This window comes from Eleutherodactylus coqui, chromosome 7 (assembly GCF_035609145.1).
Source record: "Eleutherodactylus coqui strain aEleCoq1 chromosome 7, aEleCoq1.hap1, whole genome shotgun sequence".
Lineage (NCBI taxonomy): Eukaryota > Metazoa > Chordata > Amphibia > Anura > Eleutherodactylidae > Eleutherodactylus > Eleutherodactylus coqui.
Window position 1 is genome coordinate 219765409 of NC_089843.1, and position 22107 is coordinate 219787515.

The 22107-nt window shown below is 50.5% G+C and overlaps 1 protein-coding gene across 1 annotated transcript in view; it reads left to right on the plus strand.

The window, feature by feature from the left end:
• Nucleotides 1–20740, plus strand: part of TJP3 (tight junction protein 3) — a 41140-nt gene extending 20400 nt beyond the window's left edge. Inside the window, 12 exon segments of the mRNA XM_066574415.1 lie at nt 5321–5477; nt 6439–6547; nt 6626–6845; nt 6931–7118; nt 13240–13335; nt 13420–13490; nt 14723–14933; nt 15021–15046; nt 15048–15122; nt 15220–15585; nt 18708–18748; nt 20491–20740. Of these exon segments, the coding sequence (XP_066430512.1) occupies nt 5321–5477; nt 6439–6547; nt 6626–6845; nt 6931–7118; nt 13240–13335; nt 13420–13490; nt 14723–14933; nt 15021–15046; nt 15048–15122; nt 15220–15585; nt 18708–18748; nt 20491–20596 (1666 nt within the window). The 3' untranslated portion in view covers nt 20597–20740.
• Nucleotides 20741–22107: the final 1367 nt, after the last annotated feature.

Genomic DNA, 22107 nt, shown 5'->3' on the forward strand with positions numbered 1-22107 from the left:
ACGTTTAGCTTTGGCATGTATTTGGTGCTTATAGAGTCGGGATAAGCTGAGCCAGGCTACTTTGTTGGCGTCTGTGGGGGCTGATATATATGCTTTCTCGGCCTCTAGGGTTTGGTTTTCTATCTCCCTGTCGGCCTGGGATGTCGTTTTTTTAATGTGTGAGATAGCTGATTTGAGGAATCCTCTAATATAGGCCTTGAGCGTGTCCCATTTCAGGGCGGGGTGGGTGTTATCCTTGTGGGCGTCTAGGAATAAGGAGATGTGGAAGGGCATCTGGTCGTCCGGTCCAACAAGTTTGAGCCAGAATGGGTGTAGTTTCCATGTGGGCCTTATTTTAATTTGTGGGAATTTTAGGGTTAGCAGTATGGGGCTGTGGTCTGATATGCCTCTCGGGCAGTGTGTTATGCTTGTGAGATGTATTGCCAGTTCTATGGAGCTAAATATGTAGTCTATTCTTGTCAGTGCGTTGTATCCCGGTGAGTGGCAAGTGTATTCCCGTGTCTCGGGGTGGCGTAGTCGCCAGAGGTCGACCCATCCGACGCTTTCAATTAATTGTCTCAAAGGGGAGTTTGAGGTGGGGGTGGGATTAGAGGATGTGTAGAATTTGTCTTTGATAGGGTCCATTATCATGTTAAAATCCCCTAGACACATCACCTCCGCTAATGGATAGTGATGTGCAAACGCAATAGCAGCCTGCAAGATATGGAGGTTGTTGTGAGGCGGATTATATATAGATAAGATGACATATGGTTTGGAGTCTATTTCTCCGTATATAAATATGTACCTTCCTTCGGGGTCTCTGCGAGTGGTGATTGGGTTCCAGCGCACTGATTTGTGAATTAGCACCGAGACGCCCCTAGAGGCGGAGGTGTGGAAGGAATGGGAAGTCCACTGGATCCATGGTTTTGACATGGTGTCTGCTTTATCTTTGACAAGGTGGGTCTCTTGTAAGCTAATGATGTGCGGGTTTAGTTGTTTGATATATGCAAATACCGTCCTTCGCTTGAGTGCTGTGCCAAGCCCTCGGACGTTCCAGCTAAGGCATTTTAGGGACGTCATTGTTTACGTGGGTGTAAGATTTAGTCTTTTGTCTGTGGTTTTGGGATGGGGGGGGGGTTGGTATTGGTGTGTGTAAGGGGGGAATTATGTTAGCGCCTGCTTGTGGAAGACATTGTTGAAGAGCAAAAACATAACAATTCAAAACATTGAACATTGACATCTCACTAAGATTATGCCGCGGATATCGAAGAAATCAGCAAAACAGAAAAATTGGGGAAAGGGTAAGGAAGAGGGGGGAAATGGGAAGGAGGGGGAGAATAAGAAAAAGGAAAAAACAAAGAAGAAAACAAGAAAACAATTTAGCTACGATCTAATTAGAAGTAGCAGATGTTCTGTCTTTTTTAGGGGAAGACTTCTGTTGGCCTTTTAAAGGCTTGCGGCTGACCGCTGGGCTCCAACCATAACTTTAGCGGTATCTCGGTTGTGTTGCACACAGTCTATGCGTCAAAGGAATGTCGGGCGTGTGGGTCACAACAAGATTTAAAGTCCCATAAGCTAGTGTTGTGGGGACGTTCATCCTTTTGGTGTTTCCGGGTGCATATCTAGCCATTCCAAGGCCTCTGTGGGAGATTGGAGGAAGATCGCCCTTCCCTGGGCTACGATTCGTAGGCGGGCAGGGTATGCCATTGAGTAGGGAATCTGTCTCTCTTTAAATTTTCGCTTCGCCTCTGTAAAGGTGGCTCTTTGTTTTTGTAACTCAGCAGAGAAGTCAGGAAATATAGAAATCGTTGTATTGTTGTACTTCAGCGGGCCTTTAATTCTGGCTTGGCGTAGTGCAGCGTCTCGGTCCCTGCAATTTAGGATCCTTATTAGAAAGGGGCGCGGGGGGGCTCCCGGCTGTGGCGGTTTTGCAGGGACTCGATGGGCTCTTTCTACTGTGAAGTTGGTGGAGAAGGTGTCGTCTCCTAGTAGTGTTTTTAGCCAGGTTTCGGCGAATGTTTCCATATGGGAGCCCTCTGATTTTTCAGGTAAGCCTATTATGCGTAAGTTGTTACGACGCGAGCGATTCTCCAGATCGTCTGTTTTGGATTGGCAGAATTCTATTGCTCTTGTTGCCTTTTTGACCGCCGTAGTTAATGGACGCAGTGAGTCTTCTGCATTGGAGACACGCTTTTCCATTTCCCGCATTCTATCGCGCATATTGTGTAAGTCCTGTCGCAGTAGGGAGACGTCAGATTTAATCTCCTCTATTTTATTAGTAAGAGAAGATTTACAGGTGTTGATTGCGTCTAGGAGTTGGCGCATGGTAGGTTCTGCGCTTTGCCCTGTTTCGGTTTCAGGTTCTTTCGCCTGTGTGGGTCGCGTTGCCCGCGGGGTGTGATCAGGGGTTTCAGAGCGAGAAAATTCCTTTAGTTTTTCGGTGGCAGAGCCACCTTTCGCGCGTGTACTCATATTAGAATTCGTTGGGTTGGTGTAGCGGGTTATGCGAATTGTCGTTATAGTATAGACTGTGTCAGTATTTGCTTGTAGAGGTCAGGGGTCTGTATCTTTGCGTTGCCGTGGGCTACCACGCAAAGAGTATTCAGTTGGCTAAATCTTGATAGCGCCCAATTGATTCTAGGCTAGGTCTGGTCGCGGTGGAAGAGGGTGGGGGAGTTGCGCCAGTCAGATATGGCGGTTGCCGACCGCGGGATATTACAGTCTACAGGGAATAGAGTATTCCGGTTGTGTTGTAGTCCGCCTGGACTGTGTTTGCGTTTGTGAGGAGCTATATGGTCCTGAGTGTTGTCCCCCAGCCCCCTGTGAGCAACTTACAGTTTTTTGTTGCCGGCTCCGCAGGTCCGGTCCCGGAAATGGGTTTTCCTTCAGGGGTTAATCCTCCGGTGCTGTGGTTCGGTGGAACGGACCGGAACCGCGTCGAGCCGCAGAAGTCGATCAGGCTGGGGCCGTTGGGTCCATTCAGAAAGATAAAATAGCGAGCAGCGCCAGAGATGGACCGTTGGGGGGCCGTTGGGTCCGTCGCCGCCGGCGCCGGGAGGAAGGAGCGCCACTTTAAATTTGTGGCGCCTGGATTAGGTCGGCGTGCGGCAGAGGCGTTGTAGTGTAGTGGCTCTGGCGAGGTATTGACCTCGGCGGGCTCCGCGGCAGCAGCACGGGCACAGAGGACGTCCCCCGGCGCTCTCCAAGGAGGCGGTCGCCCGGCGGCGGCTCGGTCCCACTCCGGGAGCGATGAGAGGTAGGCGCCCAACAGCGGGGAGCGGGCGGCGAGTCTCGACCTCCGCGGCCGGCCACAGGCTGGTGATGTCGGGACAGTCAGCGCCGGCAGCTCCTCCGTGTCCCCCGCGGCTCCAGTCCGGCTCCGGGTGCGTCGCGAGCGGAGCGGCTCGCTCCTTCGTGTAAGCTCGTCTGTTGCGGCGCGATGTGCGCCGATCCCCGCAGCCCGGGGGCAGCGCAGCGGGGCTCCGGTGAGACCGGAGCGGCGCGGCCGGTTCCGAGCGCCAGCGGGGTCTTCTGCTGGGTGATAGGTGAGGAGAGGTGGTCCGCTAGGGCTCCGGATCAGTCAGGCGGCGGGTCAGGCTAATAAGGATGGCTGCAGACGAAGCGCGGGAAAACTTGGCGGGGCGCCGGTGCCGTCTCCCACTCGCGACTCTATTACGGGAGTTAGAGGGCTGCCATCGCTCTCAAACCCGGTCCAGGTTGTCTCCGAGGGTCAGGGAGCCCGTTGGTACCGTTTGGGTTGCACAAGTATTGGTCAGGCCAGGATTTTAGACGGATCTTGCTATCCCCTCTGGGGAGCACCTCTTAGTTGCGACCTTCCATGCTGGTCGCAAGCCACGCCCCCCCAGGTTTTCCAATTCTAGTGGGACTTTTTTACAAAGCGAGCGAACCGCCACTCACAGCGATGAAGACCTAAATAATATGCTGCTTTAGGGATCCTTCACACGGGCCAGGATCACCGCAGGACGCAGACCTACAACATCTGTAGGTCTAACTGCGGATTCTAATGCGGAATTGCAGGCAGATATGAAGTCCTTTTCAGTTCTGCATCAGAATCCCCAGGCAGCCTGCGGCACTTACCGCCGTGATGTGCGGCCTATTCTGCCTGTTGGACAGATCCCTTCTTGTTAATCCCTTCTCCTAATCTCTGATGAATGGCAGGTTGGCCCCTGTGCGGCTCTCTAAGCCCATCCAGTCTTGTCCTTCCAGCCCAGTAGTCGGGCTCTCCCACCGCGGCACGCCGCTCCTCCTTCACCCCAGCTATTCTCTCACAAACCTTTGTAGCCACTTGAGGTTTCAGACCGTCGTCACATTTGCGTTCAGGTTCTCATTTTTTTGTTCTCTCGTGGGGCAGAAAAATGGAAACCAACGTTTGTGTGATTTCCCATCGATGTGATTGGGGCATTCAGCTCTTCTCCGTTTTTCTTTAGTCAGTTTGTAAGATCTGTTTCCCCAGAAGCGATAGTGATGTGTGGTCACCGGCGCTACGCCTTCCTTCCAAAAACTGAAACCTGATGGAAAGTGGTCTTCCATCTTCCTTCTCCATTATTATTATGGGCTCCTTACACTGATGTCACGCAGTGATTCACGGCCCGATATCCCACTTGCTAGCCCCGTGAATGGGAGCCAGTTTCATGTGAAGACAGCCTTACATCACTGCGGGGCTGAAGGAATCCCCCACCGCAGCGGTCACAGCCACAGCAGAGGATTGCGGAGGTCTCCCATTACTTTCAATGGAGCCGGCGCTGAACAGATAGGTTTCATATTTGTAGTGTGCGTCCTGCAAAGCACAAATTTTGCGTGATTTTCACGCTCCTGTGAGGGGCCCTAATGGAGAACAGATGCAGAAGGAAAGCCACCGGTTGTTAGATCCATTGCTTGTTCAGTGTAACGGACCCACTGGATTTACTCGCACACGCTCAAAGGGAATTCAGAAGAAAAAAGTTGTTTTCTTGCTTTTTTTTTTAAATTTAGCATCTTTTATCAAATCAAATTGTAGATCCATTAAAAACGGAAACCCAAACGCAGATGTGAACAGAGCCTTCCTTGTAGCAAAGAATGGCTTTATCCCCATACGCTAAAAGGCGTTTTACCACATTGGTGGCTGGAAGGCCGGCGGTTCCAGCCCCCCTCGGATCTAGTTCTCCATCTATGATACTATGTAATGCAGGCACAGAGCTGCTGGAGATGTGGAGTTTGTGACGGTGAAGAAAGCGTTAACCTGGAAGCGTTACAGGCTGAACATATAAGATCTCCTGTTACAAATTGCATGTGCGCCCGGTATAGTCTGACTGCGCCCTTGTGTCTTCTCTTTATGTGTAAGGTATAGCCCTGATGCCCGCCTGGTCCAGTTTCACAAAGAGAAAAGTATTGGACTTCGCGTTGCTGGAGGCAATGATGTGGGAATATTTGTTGCTGCCGTTCAGGAAGGAAGCCCCGCGGCCCAAGAAGGCATGAAGGAGGGCGACCAGATCTTGCAGGTTGGCCGTTCTTTTTAGGATTTGGTGACTTCGCCCATTCATGGTGCCGTTTATGTTCAGCTGCCCCCCCCCCCCCCCCCTCTTCTTAAAGCCACACTCCAGGCAAAGCTTTTAGCACTTGCGTAACATAAAGTCCATCGTACGGCTGAACTGGAACCTCTGCTTTGTGGGCTGGAAGTCATTTTCTCCATTCATTCTGATCAGAGCCACAAAGTAACTCTCAAAGAATGGAGACCGTGACTTCTGCTTCACACAACAGACTTCCCTCCCAAATTTCTTCGCACCAATTACATCTGCGTATAGTTTTTTTGGGGAAGGTTTTCTACAAAGCCTGCAAATTTTAACCCCTTAAGGATAATGCACGGTAAATTTTATGGCGCTTAGTCCTGCGCTTTAATCCCGGCCAATAGTAAAAATACGGTGTGGGATTAAAGCTTCTGTAATGTAGCCGGAGCTGTTGGTCACAGCTGAGGACCCGAAGGGGCAGACAGAAGCTGTTTTAGAACTGCTTCTGCCTTCTCCTTTCTACAGGCTACATAGCACTCAATGAGCGCCATGTAGAGAAGAGAGAAATGGGAAGTTTTACTTCTGCTTATCGACCCAGCGATCATGTGACCGCCGGGTGCCCCCCAAAAAGTGTCTGGTTCCTTTAGGACTGAAGCACCCTGTTCCCTAAGGGGTTAAGAAGTGACCTTGCTAGATAATTTGATGCACTTTTTAGACAGCGACTTACATGCTGTCAGAATAAATCCCCTCGTGGATTACAGGTTAACAGGTGGGAAACATGTAATACATTTTTAATTTGGCTCTCGTGTTGTCAGTCTAAGAACGGTGCGGTTGGCGTGTTCAAGTCTTCACAACTCACAAAACTAGTGTTGCCCTCCGTGCAATCAGCAGCAGCAGAGGTGCCAGGCCTTCCCCAGCCCCGGCCTGTAGTAATGTTTATGGTTGCCGTTCGCAGGTCAATGAGACCAGTTTCCACAACATGACCCGTGAAGATGCCGTCCAATATTTAATGAACTTGCCCCAGAATGAAGACGTTCTAATCCTGACGCAGGGCAAGGAGGACAGTAAGTAGCCACACTGTTGCAGACCTTCCTCCCTATGTTCTTGGGTGTTGAGCGCAGGCTACACGCTGTTTGTTGTAGTTTACAGGAAGATGATCAAGTCCAACGTGGGGGATTCCTTCTACATACGCACACACTTTGATTATGAGGCAGAGACCCCCTCCGGCCTGAGCTTCACTCGCGGGGAGATTTTCCACGTTTTGGACACCATGTACCGTGGGAAGCTTGGGACTTGGCTCGCTGTACGTGTTGCCCGGGATTTGAAGAAGATGGACAAGGGGATTATACCAAATCGTGTTAGGTGAATTGTTTGACGCCCTCTTAGGACTGTTATCTTTCATGTTTTCCATCCAAGCTGATCCAATGGTTGCAATTCTAACTTTCAGAGCGGAACAGTATGCAAGCTTGGAAAATGTCCTCAAGCCCCAGCCCTCCTCAGGACCACGAGCCGAGTTCTGGAAGCTGAGAGGCCTGAGGGGAGCCAAGAAGCTATTGAAGAAAAGTAGAGAAGATTTGTCTGCCATTACTAGCAAGGCCAAGTACCCACCTTATGAGAAAGTGGTGCTTCGGGAAGGTAACAGTAGACCCAGCTGTCTGTTCATCGTATTTGTTTCGATCTTCTCTTGTGACTGAACTAGAAGTGTAGCAGGACAGGAGGCGGGTCTGATGGACCCGATGTAGGAGGGTAAAGCCAAAAAGAAATGTAGAAAAAGGCTCGGCGCTCTGGCAGGAAAAACCCGACGTAAAACTAGAGATTAGTGAAAGCGATCCTTAAAGGGGTTGTCCCGCGAAAGCAAGTGGGGTTATACACTTCTGTATGGCCATATTAATGCACTTTGTAATGTACATCGTGCATTAATTATGAGCCATACAGAAGTTATTCACTTACCTGTTCTGTTGCTGGCGCCCCCGTCTCCATGGTGCCGTCTAATTTCAGCGTCTAATCACCCGATTAGACGCGCTTGGGCAGTCCGGTCTTCTCCCTGGTGAATGGGGCTGCTCGTGCCGGAGAGCTGGTCCTCGTAGCTCCGCCCCGTCACGTGTGCCGATTCCAGCCAATCAGGAGGCTGGAATCGGCAATGGACCGCACAGAGCCCATGGTGCACCATGGGAGAAGACCCGCGGTGCATCGTGGGTGAAGATCCCGGCGGCCATCTTGGTAAGGAAGAAGTCGCCGCAGCGCGGGGATTCGGGTAAGTACTAAACGTTTTTTGTTTTTTTTTAACACATGCATTGGGTTTTTCTCGCGCCGAACGGGGGGCCTATTGAAAAAAAAAAAAAAACATTTCGGCGCGGGACAACCCCTTTAATTCCATAACACCTCGTACAACGTGACTTTCTCAAGTACAATGAACACATGATACATTTCTCAATTTATATATAAAATCAGGGACTTGCATCTTTGGCGCGCCAGTGATCGATAGTCAGGAGGCGTCTGGACGGTGGAGACACCACTTCGGGTGTTGTGATGGAAGGTGTAACGTCAGCACACCAATGACACGCACGTTACATCCCGATGGAACGCATACATCAGCACTTCGGGTATTGTGACGGGGGATTCCTTGTAACACAGATAACTAATCGTATGGGCAGAACAGATCCATCGCTGCAAACTACACGGATCTTTAGGATCTATATTCCATTGGATTAGGACCCAAACCATTAAATATTGTTGCGCTATTGAAAAATCCCCTATTTGGATATATAAATGATTCTACTAATACACATTATAATATAATCTAAATATTATACAAATATTCACACTACTGAAGTAGAATCGCAAAAATAGCAATAAAATGGTTGCCGTACTGCATTCTTCTCGTTTTAAAAAGATAATGTAGGTATGTTGTAGATTTTTTGAATAACTTCTCATGTGAACGAGGTGACGTCACTCGCGTGTTCAAACGGTTCTCTTTTGCTGTAAATGGACCCTTAGGGATCAGTTTAGAGCCGTTGCAGGGAGCGCACTATGTAGATATTGACGATTACCGGACTGCTTGTTGTGGGTCTCCCAGTTGAGGCCCAATGAGTCATTAAATAATGAGCGCTACTACTACTAATCTTTATTTGTATAGCGCCAACTTATTCCGCAACGCTTACAATATTTTTAGAATTACAAAAGTAAGTGAACCCTTGGGCATTACCTAAGAGTTCTGCATTAATTACCTATAAAACGTGGTCTGTTTGTGTTTATAATTGAGGGGCTCCGCAAGAATGGCATGTCCCAACCCCGGCCAGATGTGAGGTTTCATTGGCCGCCATTGATTGTATTCTAAAGAGAGATTTCCACATGTATTGTGTTAAGAATAAAGAAGATCATTGAGAGCCGCACTACAGGAATACCTATTTTTTTTTTTTTTAAACTTTTACTGCAAATTTTTGAGATGCACCATTATTGCCCTGAGACCCTCAAATGGGTCTTGGATAATAATCCAGACTAAACAGACTTTTTACAGAACGCATCTGTTGTTGGGCGCACAGAGGGAAGGCCCTTTTAGACTACAATTTTCGCTTAATATTCACTCAAAGCCACCTTTGAGCGATAATCGTTGTATCTGCACTGACATCCCGCGGTTATCATTAAGCCGTCGCTCATCGTTGTCTTTCAGTCTTGCTGACTGTCAACCTTATCTGGGATTCACAGCGGATACAGCTGATACTATTGTTTCATCCCGCTCCATGATGACAGGCGGGGTATGAAGAACACAGGGGTCCAGCTGTAGAACAGCCGGGCGCTCCGAGCAGAGAACAGCCGGGTGCAGAAGACAAGTGGGGACACCCCTGTATAACAGCCGGGTGCTCCGAGCAGAGAACAGCCGGGTGCAGAAGACAAGTGGGGACACCCCTGTAGAACAGCCGGGCGCTCCAAGCAGAGAACAGCCGGGCGCAGAAGACAAGTGGGGACACCCCTGTATAACAGCCGGGCGCTCCGAGCAGAGAACAGCCGGGTGCAGAAGACAAGTGGGGACACCCCTGTATAACAGCCGGGCGCTCCGAGCAGAGAACAGCCGGGTGCAGAAGACAAGTGGGGACACCTCGCTTGTCTTCTGCATCCTCCGCTCGGGGCACAAGGTTATCACTCAACGTTTGAGCCATCACCTTGCACTAAAGAACACAATGATTATCGCTCAAAAGATTTTTTTTGAGTGATAATTGTTGTCTAAACCTCCGCACTGCATGGGGAAAAAAAGGATTGAACCTCCGTATTAATGACTTATCTAGAAGTTAATTGACATAAGTTGTTTGAATTGGGATTGGAACTGATGGGTGGAGACCTAGTGACAGACCGTATCTGCCCAGTTAACGCCCCAAGCTCCTAATTGCAGCCATGGCAAGACTCTACCCTAGCCAGTGTTACAGTTAGGGCTGGAGGGTTAGGATTAGGCTGGAGGTGTAGGATGAGGGTCTGTTCCACTTAGCACCCTGCCTTCAGTGTCCACGCTAAGGCGATGGATCTGCTGCAGCTGGGAGGCTTCAGCAGTGGTTGTGCTCGGGTTTTCCTGCTGTGATTTCCCGGCGGCTGTGGACTAACAGCGTGGCCGATGGACTCGAATCATTGCTCGGCTGTGACAGGAGGCGTCCGCCTGCGATATCGGGTCCGGACGCCCTGCGAGCTCTGTGCTCAACAGCAAGCTGTGCTGACTTTTAGACTGTGAGTGTCCCCGGCGGCCTCAGCACTGTGGTTCCACCAGCGCGCTCGCTCTGTACCATGGGACGGAGGAACAACATGCCAGGGGGCCGGAGATGGCACTGCACATAGGCTAAGAGGTGGAGGGTTAAGTGAGTGAGGAGTTGGCTCATTGCACATCACAGGTTAGCAGGACATGCTGGCAGCACAGCTGCATGAAAGTCCGTTGGGTAAAGTGAAAAGCTCCTGCAGCCAATCGGGAACTGGGGGCGTGACCTGGCCGTCAAGCAGACTATCCCTGGTCTCCATCCATCGTTCTGGAGGAGACCAGATACAACAGTACCGACCTCAAGATGAGATGTTGCATTATCCAACAAGACACTGACCTAAAGCACAGATGTAAATCAACTAAAGAATGGTTGAAAACGATGATTTGTGTTTTGGAATAGCCAGGGCACAATTCTCAGCTCAAACTTATAGACCTGCTGTAACATGGCTTGAAAAGGGTGGTGTAAGCAAAGCATCCCAGAAATATTGAACTGAAACACGTGCAAAGAATTATAGTTCAAAATTCCTCCATGTTGTGAAATGTCTGCTGGGGAGGATTGCTGGCAAAAAGGAAATCTAAGGCTGCCTGCAGACGGCTGGGTCAAATCCCCTGCGAGAACCCTCGCAGCGGGATCCAACCCGCGTCCCTGCAGAGACCAGTGCGGCTCTCGCATGCTCCCACGGCTCCGGCTCTGTGATATGCCAGCTGCCGCCCAGCCGACGCATGCGCAGAGTGGAGCTGGAGCGCCGAGAGTGACATTTTTGTGTGGACCTCTGCGAGACCGGCACAGAAATAAAGCATGGCGCAGTTTGTTTTCATGCGGACAAATCGCGGCTATCTGCCTAGGATTGCGTTTTGTAATACAATCCTATGCAGACGGGCACAGGCAGAAATCCCGCCCGTGTGCGGGGGGCCTACAGGTTATAAATTCAAGTGTTCCCTAACTTTCTCTTCCTACGATGTAGGTTTAATATGTCCAATAAGACATGACTGGTACAAAGACTTCTTACAACTGCAGGCGACCATACAGAATGTCTTGCCGTGGTCCGACTCGTGTATAGCGCCCCCCCCCCCCCCCAGGTTATAACTAAATCTCAGTAGAGCAAGATGGTCACTGCAGATATATAGAGCAGATTTGAGATTTGCACTTAAGTTTATCGCGGAGCCACAAACAGATCAGCCCTTCTTACTGATGCAAATCCACGTGCCGATGTTCCGTCAAGCCGTGGCGCGGCCCTTCCTTCTCCCGGTATGAATTTCCATTGACATTAGTGGTTAGTTTATGATGTGGATCTGCAGCGCGACTGATTTATCACCAATACGCCTCGCCTTTTATGTATAGGGGTGCCCATCCTCCCCCCGATTACTGGTTTATGCTTCTTTCTAGGACTTCTGTGCGGCCCCCTTTCTTCCTGTACTTGTGTTGGATTTTTCTGGCATGGATCTGCATCACGCTGTGGGCTCTTTCACACGATTGTATGCATTTTTACGTTTTCTCGCCGGCACCATAAAAACACGTGAAAGGACTTTTTTCCGCCAGGGTAATTTTGGCGTTTTCTCCCCAATTCACACGATCGTTGAGCGTGGTTTTTATCGAAAAAATCCGTTGCCCCCTGGAAAACCCCTTGGCTTTATTCCTCTGACTTCTAATGCCTACATAGAGGCTCCTGTAAGCTTTTCGCAGCCCCCCTCCCTTTTTCCCCTGCTACCATAGGATTCTATGGGACCAGCTGGTGAATATATGGACCAACACATAGTCCCAGAACTATCTTTTTGCCCAACCTATATGTGTCTGTGTATGTTGGTCGCATATGTTCCATTTTTCGCTTTCCATGTTTTTGCCCGCTGTATAATCGCCCATGTGAACGACTGCATTGGAAACCAATGCTACAGATGGTCGCGTATATCGGCCGTTCATGCGCTCATGTGAAAGAGCTGAGCCTAAGGATTCTGTCATGGATTTGCTTGTGCATTTAGTCCCATTCAACGAGGCAAATCTGTAGAGGTTTCTGAGTGGAATCGCATCCAAAATTTCCATGTAAATTTTTTTTTTTTTTTTTTTTTTTTTTCCTGCTGCAGATTTTACAATCTCCGCCATCCGTGGTATAGATTCACTTTAAAGTTAATGTAAGATTGGCAATAAATGAGTTCTATTCCTATGCTGATCCTCCTCATCATCAATAATTCTCAATCCCGTCTTTTTACCCTCTGGGGGTTTGCGGATTCTTTGCAGAATAAAATTTGCAGAAGATTTTTGTGCAGAAACGTTCTGGATTTTCTGCAAATTCCACCCTTTGCAAACGGTGAAATCTGTGCTGCACATCTGCAACATAAATGACGCGGTTGATCTAGTCGGCACAAGTCAGTTTATGGATTTTGTCCGTAGTATGTGGAGGACCTTTTTCAAAATCTCATCCACTTTGTTGCTATTAATGCTGTGGATTGGACAATCTGCAGTAAATCCACTCCATGTGAACATACGTCCCGCATCCAGTGATTGGGCCTGACCTGCTCCTATGTGACTTGCTTCATTCTTCTGCTCCTCTCCGGGGGGAAGTGAGGTCTGCAGAGGCTTCTGCTCCCTGCCAGGATTCCTCTTGGAGACGTGAATGTTTCCTGCTGGGTAAATGACTTCCTGCCAGGCCGGTATGATAGGAGGCCTTGGTAGAACAATGCGCCCTTGGTCTGCTATGATAAATACACTCTTTGTGCCGTGGATCTATTCCACCTATGATTCTGCATAATATCCGCAGGTTCTTGTGTTCTTGTAATACGGCTGTTTATTTTGGCCCTCAGTTTAATAATAAGGTTATTATAACAATAGAATACATTCTAAACCTGTTACTCCTGAAAATATCTATTCTGGACGTCCACAAAACTCTCTGGGACATTCGCTACCCGTAGATCCCACAATGCCTTCCTGACCCTCCAATATCCCATTATATGCTGATTGCACATGCTGCTCCTATTTCCAGGTGGATACTTGTTTTTAATACATCTTTACATGTTGTTCTTCAGCCACTTTCAAAAGGCCTATTGTAATCCTGGGTCCAATAACGGACATCGCACACATAAAGCTCTGCAGCGATCTGCCGCAGGAGTTTGAATCTGCAGGTAAGTTGTGCTTAGGGGTAAGTGGTTTTATAGCGTGAATCTGGTTTGATGCTAATTGGCCGCCGGTCTCCTGTTTGGTTACAGAGAGTGTTGTTCGGGACGATGGGAGTTCCAAAGTCATCAAACTGCAGGTTGTGAAAGAGATCGCAGAACGGGTGAGACGTTGTAATGTTTGACGTTTTTACTAATCTCGTCCGCTTTGCTGGTTAATCACAGGTTTGATATTGCTGAACATTTGCACAGAAATACCACGGCAATTCCGCCCCGTGTGAACCCCGCCACAGGCTGCGTCCCACGTCAGGTACCGGCTTGTGGCTTAGACTCTATCCAGCCATGGCCGCCAATGGAAGCGAGATTTTGCCAGTAAGTTTGGCAATATCGCTCCAGCTATTGGCAGCCACCGCTAAGTGGAGTCTAAGCCACAAGCCGGTACCAGTCAGATTTATTTGTGGAAGTGACAGGTCGTCTTTAAGGAGCAGCACTAAAAGCCCATTATGTTGGGGCAACAAATCCTACTTTGGTGCGTATTACGTACCAATATAGGCTTTGGGCATTTAACGCACACACGTGTGTAATTGCGGTGTGTACTGCGTAATACATTTTTAATACGATGCTCCGTGTAAGTGAGCCTTAAATGTTTGCAAAACTGTAATGTTTGATGAAAAACTCCATGTGTTTGCAGCCACCACTAGAGGGCGCCTACTAAATCCTGCTGATCACTGGGTGTAGTTTGTGCTCCTAAGCTGTCCCCAGCGATGGCTGCCAGCAGACTCCTGTTACAAATCTTATGTAGTGGATTTGGCGCTCTATGGATACAAAGCTCCAACTACTGTAAAGATATACAATTAGTCAGCAGTAGAGGTGGACCGCCGCAGCACGGCTTACTGATCCCTAATTAAAATGGGGGGAAAAAGGCAGTTGGCAGATAAGTGGCTAAAATAAAAGACTGCCCTCCCCTCTTAAATGTTGCCAGCACCTCTGCTCCCATGCCGTCCATCGTCCACCTGACCGCTGCAGACAGTCCCTGGTCTCAGTGGTCCCGTGTTATCTGTGGGTAAAGTGAATGGCTGCAGCGGTCAGGTGAACGATGAATGTCACATGACTGCTGCGGAAGCTTCTGGCCTCGGGCGGGAGCGACAGCATTGGAGCCGCAAGGGATTCACCCCCCCCCCCCCCTTATTTTAGCCCCTTTTCTGCCCATTTTAATGCCTAGGAGTCTCGCTGCAGCCCTTGCCAGGGTTTTGGATTCGGAATCCAGCAGACTTGTGTGGGACGAGGACCTTCTAGGACGAGGACCTTCTAGGACGAGGACCTTCTGCTAGAACTGAATGCTATGCAACAAGAAATGTGTCTCTACATGGCACTAAAGGGTTCCCCTCTTATTTAGAATAAGCACGCCCTGTTGGACATCACCTCGACGGCCGTGGAACACCTGAATTATGTGCAGTTTTACCCAATCGTAGTTTTCTGCAACCCAGAGAACAGACAGGGGGTCAAGGCAATGCGACAATGGTTACTCCCCGAATCCCGGAAGAGTTCGCGGCGTTTGTACTCGCAAGCTGTAAAACTCCGGAAGAGCAGTGGCCATCTCTTCACAGGTGATCCCGCAGACTCCGTTTCCCTCTCATGTTGTCTTCTGTTACGGATGCATTTATTCTTTCGTATTTTACGCATTTCTTATTAAGCCACGATCAACCTGAGCGGCGCGGAGCGACTCCTGGCTGCCCAGTTTGAAGGAAATTATTCGTACAGAGCAAGGAAGGCCCATCTGGACTACGGAGGAGAAGGTGAGCATCTTCATTCCGTTGGGGGGGGGGGGGGGGGGGGGGACAACATTGGGCAGCAGTGTGTGGAGAGAGGTGCATATCTAACTCTTTTCTGTAGGTTGACACCCCAGTTGTGGAGCCGTTGGATCTCATGAATGGGTCAGCAGTTGGGTCTAGCGACTACCTAAGCTGTGACAGTCGTGCCAACAGCGACTACGAGGAAACTGATGCGGAAGGTGGAGCGTACACGGACCAGGAGCTGGAGGAAGAGTTCCAAGAACCTGCGCTGGCCCGTTCTTCTGAGCCGGTTGTTGAGCATTCGCTTCCTTACCACGATGTTGCCTCTCCATACGATTCCTCATATACTTACAAGCGCCAATCATCCATTGAAACGTCTTCCTACCACGATAACCAGTCGCCTACTGAACCGTCTTCGCACTACGGGGGTCAATCGCCATCTCGTTATACTTATAGCCCCACGCAGGTACATTTACGTTTTAGCACTAATCTATTATTTCTTGTATTAAATTGTTGAAGCATCCACACAATGGCGCGGTCCATACGGCCTGCGGTCCGTACAGCCTGCGGTGCTCACGCCTGTACAGCCTGCGGTCCGTACAGCCTGCGGTCCGTACAGCCTGCGGTGCTCACGCCTGTACAGCCTGCGGTCCGTACAGCCGGCGGTGCTCACGCCTGTACAGCCTGCGGTCCGTACAGCCGGCGGTGCTCACGCCTGTACAGCCTGCGGTCCGTGCAGCCGGCGGTGCTCACGCCTGTACAGCCTGCGGTCCGTGCAGCCGGCGGTGCTCACGCCTGTACAGCCTGCGGTCCGTGCAGCCGGCGGTGCTCACGCCTGTACAGCCTGCGGTCCGTGCAGCCGGCGGTGCTCACGCCTGTACAGCCTGCGGTCCGTGCAGCCGGCGGTGCTCACGCCTGTACAGCCTGCGGTCCGTGCAGCCGGCGGTGCTCACGCCTGTACAGCCTGCGGTCCGTGCAGCCGGCGGTGCTCACGCCTGTACAGCCTGCGGTCCGTGCAGCCGGCGGTGCTCACGCCTGTACAGCCTGCGGTCCGTGCAGCCGGCGGTGCTCACGCCTGTACAGCCTGCGGTCCGTGCAGCCGGCGGTGCTCACGCCTGTACAGCCTGCGGTCCGTGCAGCCGGCGGTGCTCACGCCTGTACAGCCTGCGGTCCGTGCAGCCGGCGGTGCTCACGCCTGTACAGCCTGCGGTCCGTGCAGCCGGCGGTGCTCACGCCTGTACAGCCTGCGGTCCGTGCAGCCGGCGGTGCTCACGCCTGTACAGCCTGCGGTCCGTGCAGCCGGCGGTGCTCACGCCTGTACAGCCTGCGGTCCGTGCAGCCGGCGGTGCTCACGCCTGTACAGCCGGCGGTCCGTGCAGCCGGCGGTGCTCACGCCTGTACAGCCGGCGGTCCGTGCAGCCGGCGGTGCTCACGCCTGTACAGCCGGCGGTCCGTGCAGCCGGCGGTGCTCACGCCTGTACAGCCGGCGGTCCGTGCAGCCGGCGGTGCTCACGCCTGTACAGCCGGCGGTCCGTGCAGCCGGCGGTGCTCACGCCTGTACAGCCGGCGGTGCTCACGCCTGTACAGCCGGCGGTGCTCACGCCTGTACAGCCGGCGGTGCTCACGCCTGTACAGCCGGCGGTGCTCACGCCTGTACAGCCTGCGGTCCGTACAGCCGGCGGTGCTCACGCCTGTACAGCCTGCGGTCCGTACAGCCGGCGGTGCTCACGCCTGTACAGCCTGCGGTGCTCACGCCTGTACAGCCTGCGGTCCGTACAGCCGGCGGTGCTCACGCTGGTGCATCTCGATTGCAGCATTCTATGCAATGCATTGTGGTTAAAACAATAATATTATGAACGTTAATATAAACCAGATTCTCCGTAAATACAGAACAAACCGCTCCTCTAAGTGGCGGCAGCAGGTTTACGTGTTCGCGGGTCGGCGCACAGTGGAGTGCTGCTTCTCTCATGGATTGTGAACCTGAATACGAGGGCACCCAACACCTCCATGTACAGCCCATGCTGGGGAGGGAATACTGGCCTGGATATGCAATATACAACAAGAGAGGAGCTTAAAGGGGTTGTCCCGCGGCAGCAAGTGGGTCTATACACTTCTGTATGGCCATAATAATGCACTTTGTAATATACATTGTGCATTAATTATGAGCCATACAGAAGTTATAAAAAGTTTTTTACTTACCTGCTCCGTTGCTGGCGTCCTCGTCTCCATGGTGCCGACTAATTTTCGCCCTCCGATGGCCAAATTAGCCGCGCTTGCGCAGTCTGGGTCTTCTGCAGTCTTCTATGGAGCCGCTCGTGCAGAATGCAGGCTCCATGTAGCTCCGCCCCGTCACGTGCCGATTCCAGCCAATCAGGAGGCTGGAATCGGCAATGGACCGCACAGAAGAGCTGCGGTCCACGGAGACAGAGGATCCCGGCGGCCATCTTCAGCGGTAAGTATTGAAGTCACCGGAGCGCGGGGATTAAGGTAAGCGCTCCGGTAAGCTTTCTTTACCTCCCTGCATCGGGGTTGTCTCGCGCCGAATGGGGGGGGGGTTGAAAAAAAAAAAAACCCGTTTCGGCGCGGGACAACCCCTTTAAGTACAATTTAACCCTTTATCGCTCCGAGGCGTACATTTACATCCTGGAGGTTCGGAGTTAATATTGAGGGTGATCGGGGTTCCATCCGGCTCTGTACATCGTGGGTGTCGGCTGTTTCTTACAGCCAACAACTCCAATCAGCAGCTCCACTGATCGGCGCCATTAACCTTTCAAACGCCACTTTCACTTCTAACAACGGCATTTAAATGTCGCAATCGAGATTTAGGGTTGCAGATTGCTTTTTTATGCAATGCCTGCTTCATGGCTTGATAGATCGCGGTATAATGGTATGCAGTGGAATTTCTTCATACTGCAGGAGCGATCAAACCACCGCAAGTTCCTGTCCTCTATGGGGAGTAAAAAAATTTTGGGGGTCACTCCGTCGCCGTGAAAAAATGTAATAAAAAGCCATTAAAAAATGTACTCCAAAATGATACCAATAGAAACTGCGGGATGTCCCACAAAAGACGAGCAACTATGCCCAGAGAGACATGAAGTGCCATTATTTACCAGTCGGTGGTGCAGAACCTCAGAACCAACACTACACCGCAATACCTTCAGTTTATCCTTGCACAACAAAGCTCTCGGCCATTCGCATGGAGATGTGTTGCAAGTCTTTGCGAAGCGGTTGTGCAGAAGAGCCGCAGGAGTCCGGGCCGTCTGATCCTCCATAGATTATAACATTATGGGACTACCCTATAAACCTGTGATGGGGCGTACAGGGATATTCCCACCTCAGACCTCTATCATCTGTAAGACCCCTGCCTACCTCTAGCCCGGAGGTCCCAGACCCCGTCTGGAGGGAAAACCCCTTTTAGTTACACAAACAAATAAAATACACAAGATAAAAAAATAATAATTTAGCTAAAATCTGTAATTGGCCGTTTCTTCTACCTGCTTTTTCTCGCTGTTTTGAGGGGAGCGGGTGCTCGGTGCAGGCGGCGCACGAGGGGTGCTGGCATTTACATGTAATGTCTTTGTGTTGCAGGAGAGCGCTCCGCAGCCCCGTCCGCAGTGGATCCACAACAGGTACGATAGAGGAACCCATCTGATGCCGTTAGAGGAAATCGCAGAAGTTCTAGCAAGTTTATAAATACTGGCGTCCGTCAGGGCCACATGGCGAGCGCAAAACCTGCCGCCTGGCCAAAGAGCGAAGGGTTGTGCTGTCTGCATTGCATGTAATGGGAGGAATCTAGGCGCGTTTTGCCCCCTAAATTACAATTACTGTTACTATTAACAGCTATTTCAGTCAGTCGCAAGAAGGTGACTTGTCACACTTCCCATATTATAACTGTATTCTATTTCTTCTTTATCCCTTTAACCACTTCCTGTCCAGAAGTTTTACCTCCCTTTTAAACATCCTGGTGTCCCTTGTCTGGTAATGGTCTTCGGGCAGTCAGGAACTCATTATGTATCGTGCGCCCAGGGAAATCCTACTCGGCCCGATGCAGGAAACGCCAAGTTTAGTAAATTACCCCCAAAACGTAGTAATTCTAAATCTGTGCAAAAGGAGACTTTTGATGCAGAATAAAAAAAAGAAACTAGGCAGAACGCAGCTGGTGCTCGGTGCTGCCCCCGAGGGGCCACGACATGACCATGTACCCCAGGCTCTGCACCAGGCGTATCTTGTTTGGGCTCTCCTTGAGGCCCGCAGTGAGTGGGGACATACGTGATCTCAGCAGTCCCTTTTGTGCTAATGTTATGTAGTTTGGCCAGAATCGAGCCGGTTACTGATGATCGGCCGCTTCTCGCTCCCACCGACGTGATTGACAGACTCCATTACAGTAGAAGGAACAGCGGCTCGGGAATAACCGGACTTCTCCTCCGCAGCACTTAGAGGATTAGAGACGCTCGCATTTAAGACCGCGATCACCGTGGGATTGTTTGTAGGAACGATCCTACTAGCAACAGCAACAACAAGGAAGAAACTTCTCCATAGTGGTGTGAAATCCCAAATACTCCCCTGTTGCTCCACTGGCTCGTCCCCAGCTAGTCTTTACTTCTGGGTGCTGACATTTGCAGCAGTCACATAACCCTGTATCACAAAGTGAAGCGGAGGAGCAGCCGCCGGTGTAACTACATTTATACTACAGATTTGACCAGTATGGTAACTGAGGGCCCACGGTTTGGCCCTTCATGCCCTGTACCTGCATATTCAGACCAAATTTCCAAAGCGAATGGAATTTGGCAGACTACGGCCATGTTACTTTCCCAAGTCATGGTCACCCTAAATGGCCAAAATCAACTATTTCAGGTGGCCACCTACCTCCTGTGCATTGACAGCCACTTCTCTCTTTTAGAAACATGGCCGCCCATGCACATGAGATAAGAAAGTGTAGAGACGATACGCAGGAAGATTTAATACACACAACTGCAGGAAACGCCAGTCTTAACCCTTTCCAATCCAATTTGTATCCTGGTTTTCCTAGGGGGCTTACTCTTTTTTCTGCCATTATACAACGGCGCTATCTGCTGGCTAAAGCCAGTACTGCATGAGGTGACACGTTGGATAGGCTCCAACAGCAGAAAGGCTGGCAATATACAGTAAGAGAACCCCGACGGACGTCTTCCAACCTCGGAGCTGTACAGCCTTAAATCATAATGTCTTAAGACGTCAGACAGTGGATTGGAAAGGGTTAAGGCTGAGGGAAATAGACTGGTGACAAGGTGATGAACATCAGGACTATGTGATGTTATGGGGACTGTGACAGGCAGAAAACATTGTTTCCTTGTCTTATGCTATGAAGTAACTGGTTGTCGCTTCCCTCCAGCAGGGAATACGAACACGACGCGCTTCGCAGAAAGTTTAATCGTGCCAGGAGTTCCAGCTCTGAGGATGAAGATTACAGCTGGGGCGGTCCGGCCACCGACCTGTAAATCGGGATTATCCCCCTGACACAACTGAACACTGTCTATGAAAAGTTTTGTACCAGCTTTCTGCATTTTGTATTTTTGCGCAGATGCCGCTTTGAACAAAACCTTTGTTTTTACATGATGTATAATAAATAGTTTTATTAGGAACGTCTGCCCCTTCCAGTTGTATCCTGGTAACGGGGCCCCCAGGCTTTAGCAGGTGCCACTTGGCATTGCAATGGAATGTTTTGCTTTGAAAGGACACTTTAAAGGGATTCTGCCATCTTTTCTGTTGCCAGTAGTGACAAACGGTAACAGCGCCACTTATGGGCTAATATGCTGGTGTTTGTCAGAACTTGCACGTCTCCCCTGCAGCATGTGGACAGAGAAGAGTCGGTCATACGTAAGCCCCCCGCTACCACTGTGCATGCCGGCGTGTGGGGAAGGGTAAGGCCCATTTAGACACAATGATTGTCGCTCAAGCGACTTTTGAGCGATAATCGTTGTGCCATTTACAGCTCAAGATGAGCGATCACCTTGCGCTGCCAGCGGAAGATGCAGAAGACAAGCGAGGTGTCCCCACTTGTCTTCTGCATCCAGCTGTAACCCGCTCCGAGCGCCATCTGTTATACAGCCGGGCGCTCGGAGTGGGGGATGCAGAAGACAAGTGGGGTGTCCCAGCTTGCCTTCTGCATCCAGATGTTTTCTGCATGGAGCGCCCGGTTGTTGTATAGCCGAGCGCTCCGAGTGGAGTATGAAGAACACAGCTGGACCGCTCTGTTCTTCATACCCCACCTGTGATCAGGGAGCTGGATACAGCTGAAACAATAGTATCAGCTGTATCCCGCTGTGAATCCCTGATGAGGCTCATCGTTGTCTTTCAGCACATTGAAGAACAGACCTTCATGGCGGCGGCACAAAGTGTTTCTGCTATGTTGGCGGTACCAGAGGCGGCTGCTCATCAGATACTACATCGCTGGACTCCTATTATTTTCAGGAACTTCTTGGAGCCAAATCCAGGAGTGGATATGAAAGAAGGATCAGTTCTTACCTTTCCTCCTTTTTAAACCCACTCTGGCTGGCGCTAATAACTGCATGTATGCCCTGCTGGCCTTCCGGGGAAATTTAATGAGAAATACTTTGATTTCGTAGCTTTGGCAAACATTTCACATAACTCTGGGGCTAGAAAACCGGGTAGCTTTCTTCTACCCATAGGACACCACCATCCTACTTCTTCCTAACCAGGTACGGACTTGAGCCTGCCATCCATGCACCCGTCCCCTTACCTGCAGTCAGTCTATAAAGCCCTGAACACATTGCCCAATAATTTGCTGGAGCAGCTCGCCCCTCTGCATTACGTGGGTAAACCTCAAAGCTGCACCTGATGCTGGTACTACCACTGTGGCCTCTGGACAGACAGATTTGTGCGCAGAATAGAACCCATTGCTGTCATTCTCATCTACTTTTTTAACGTGTATTTCTTGTGGGTACAAAAAATATATATATAGGACCTGCTCTGTTTTCCTGCATATTTG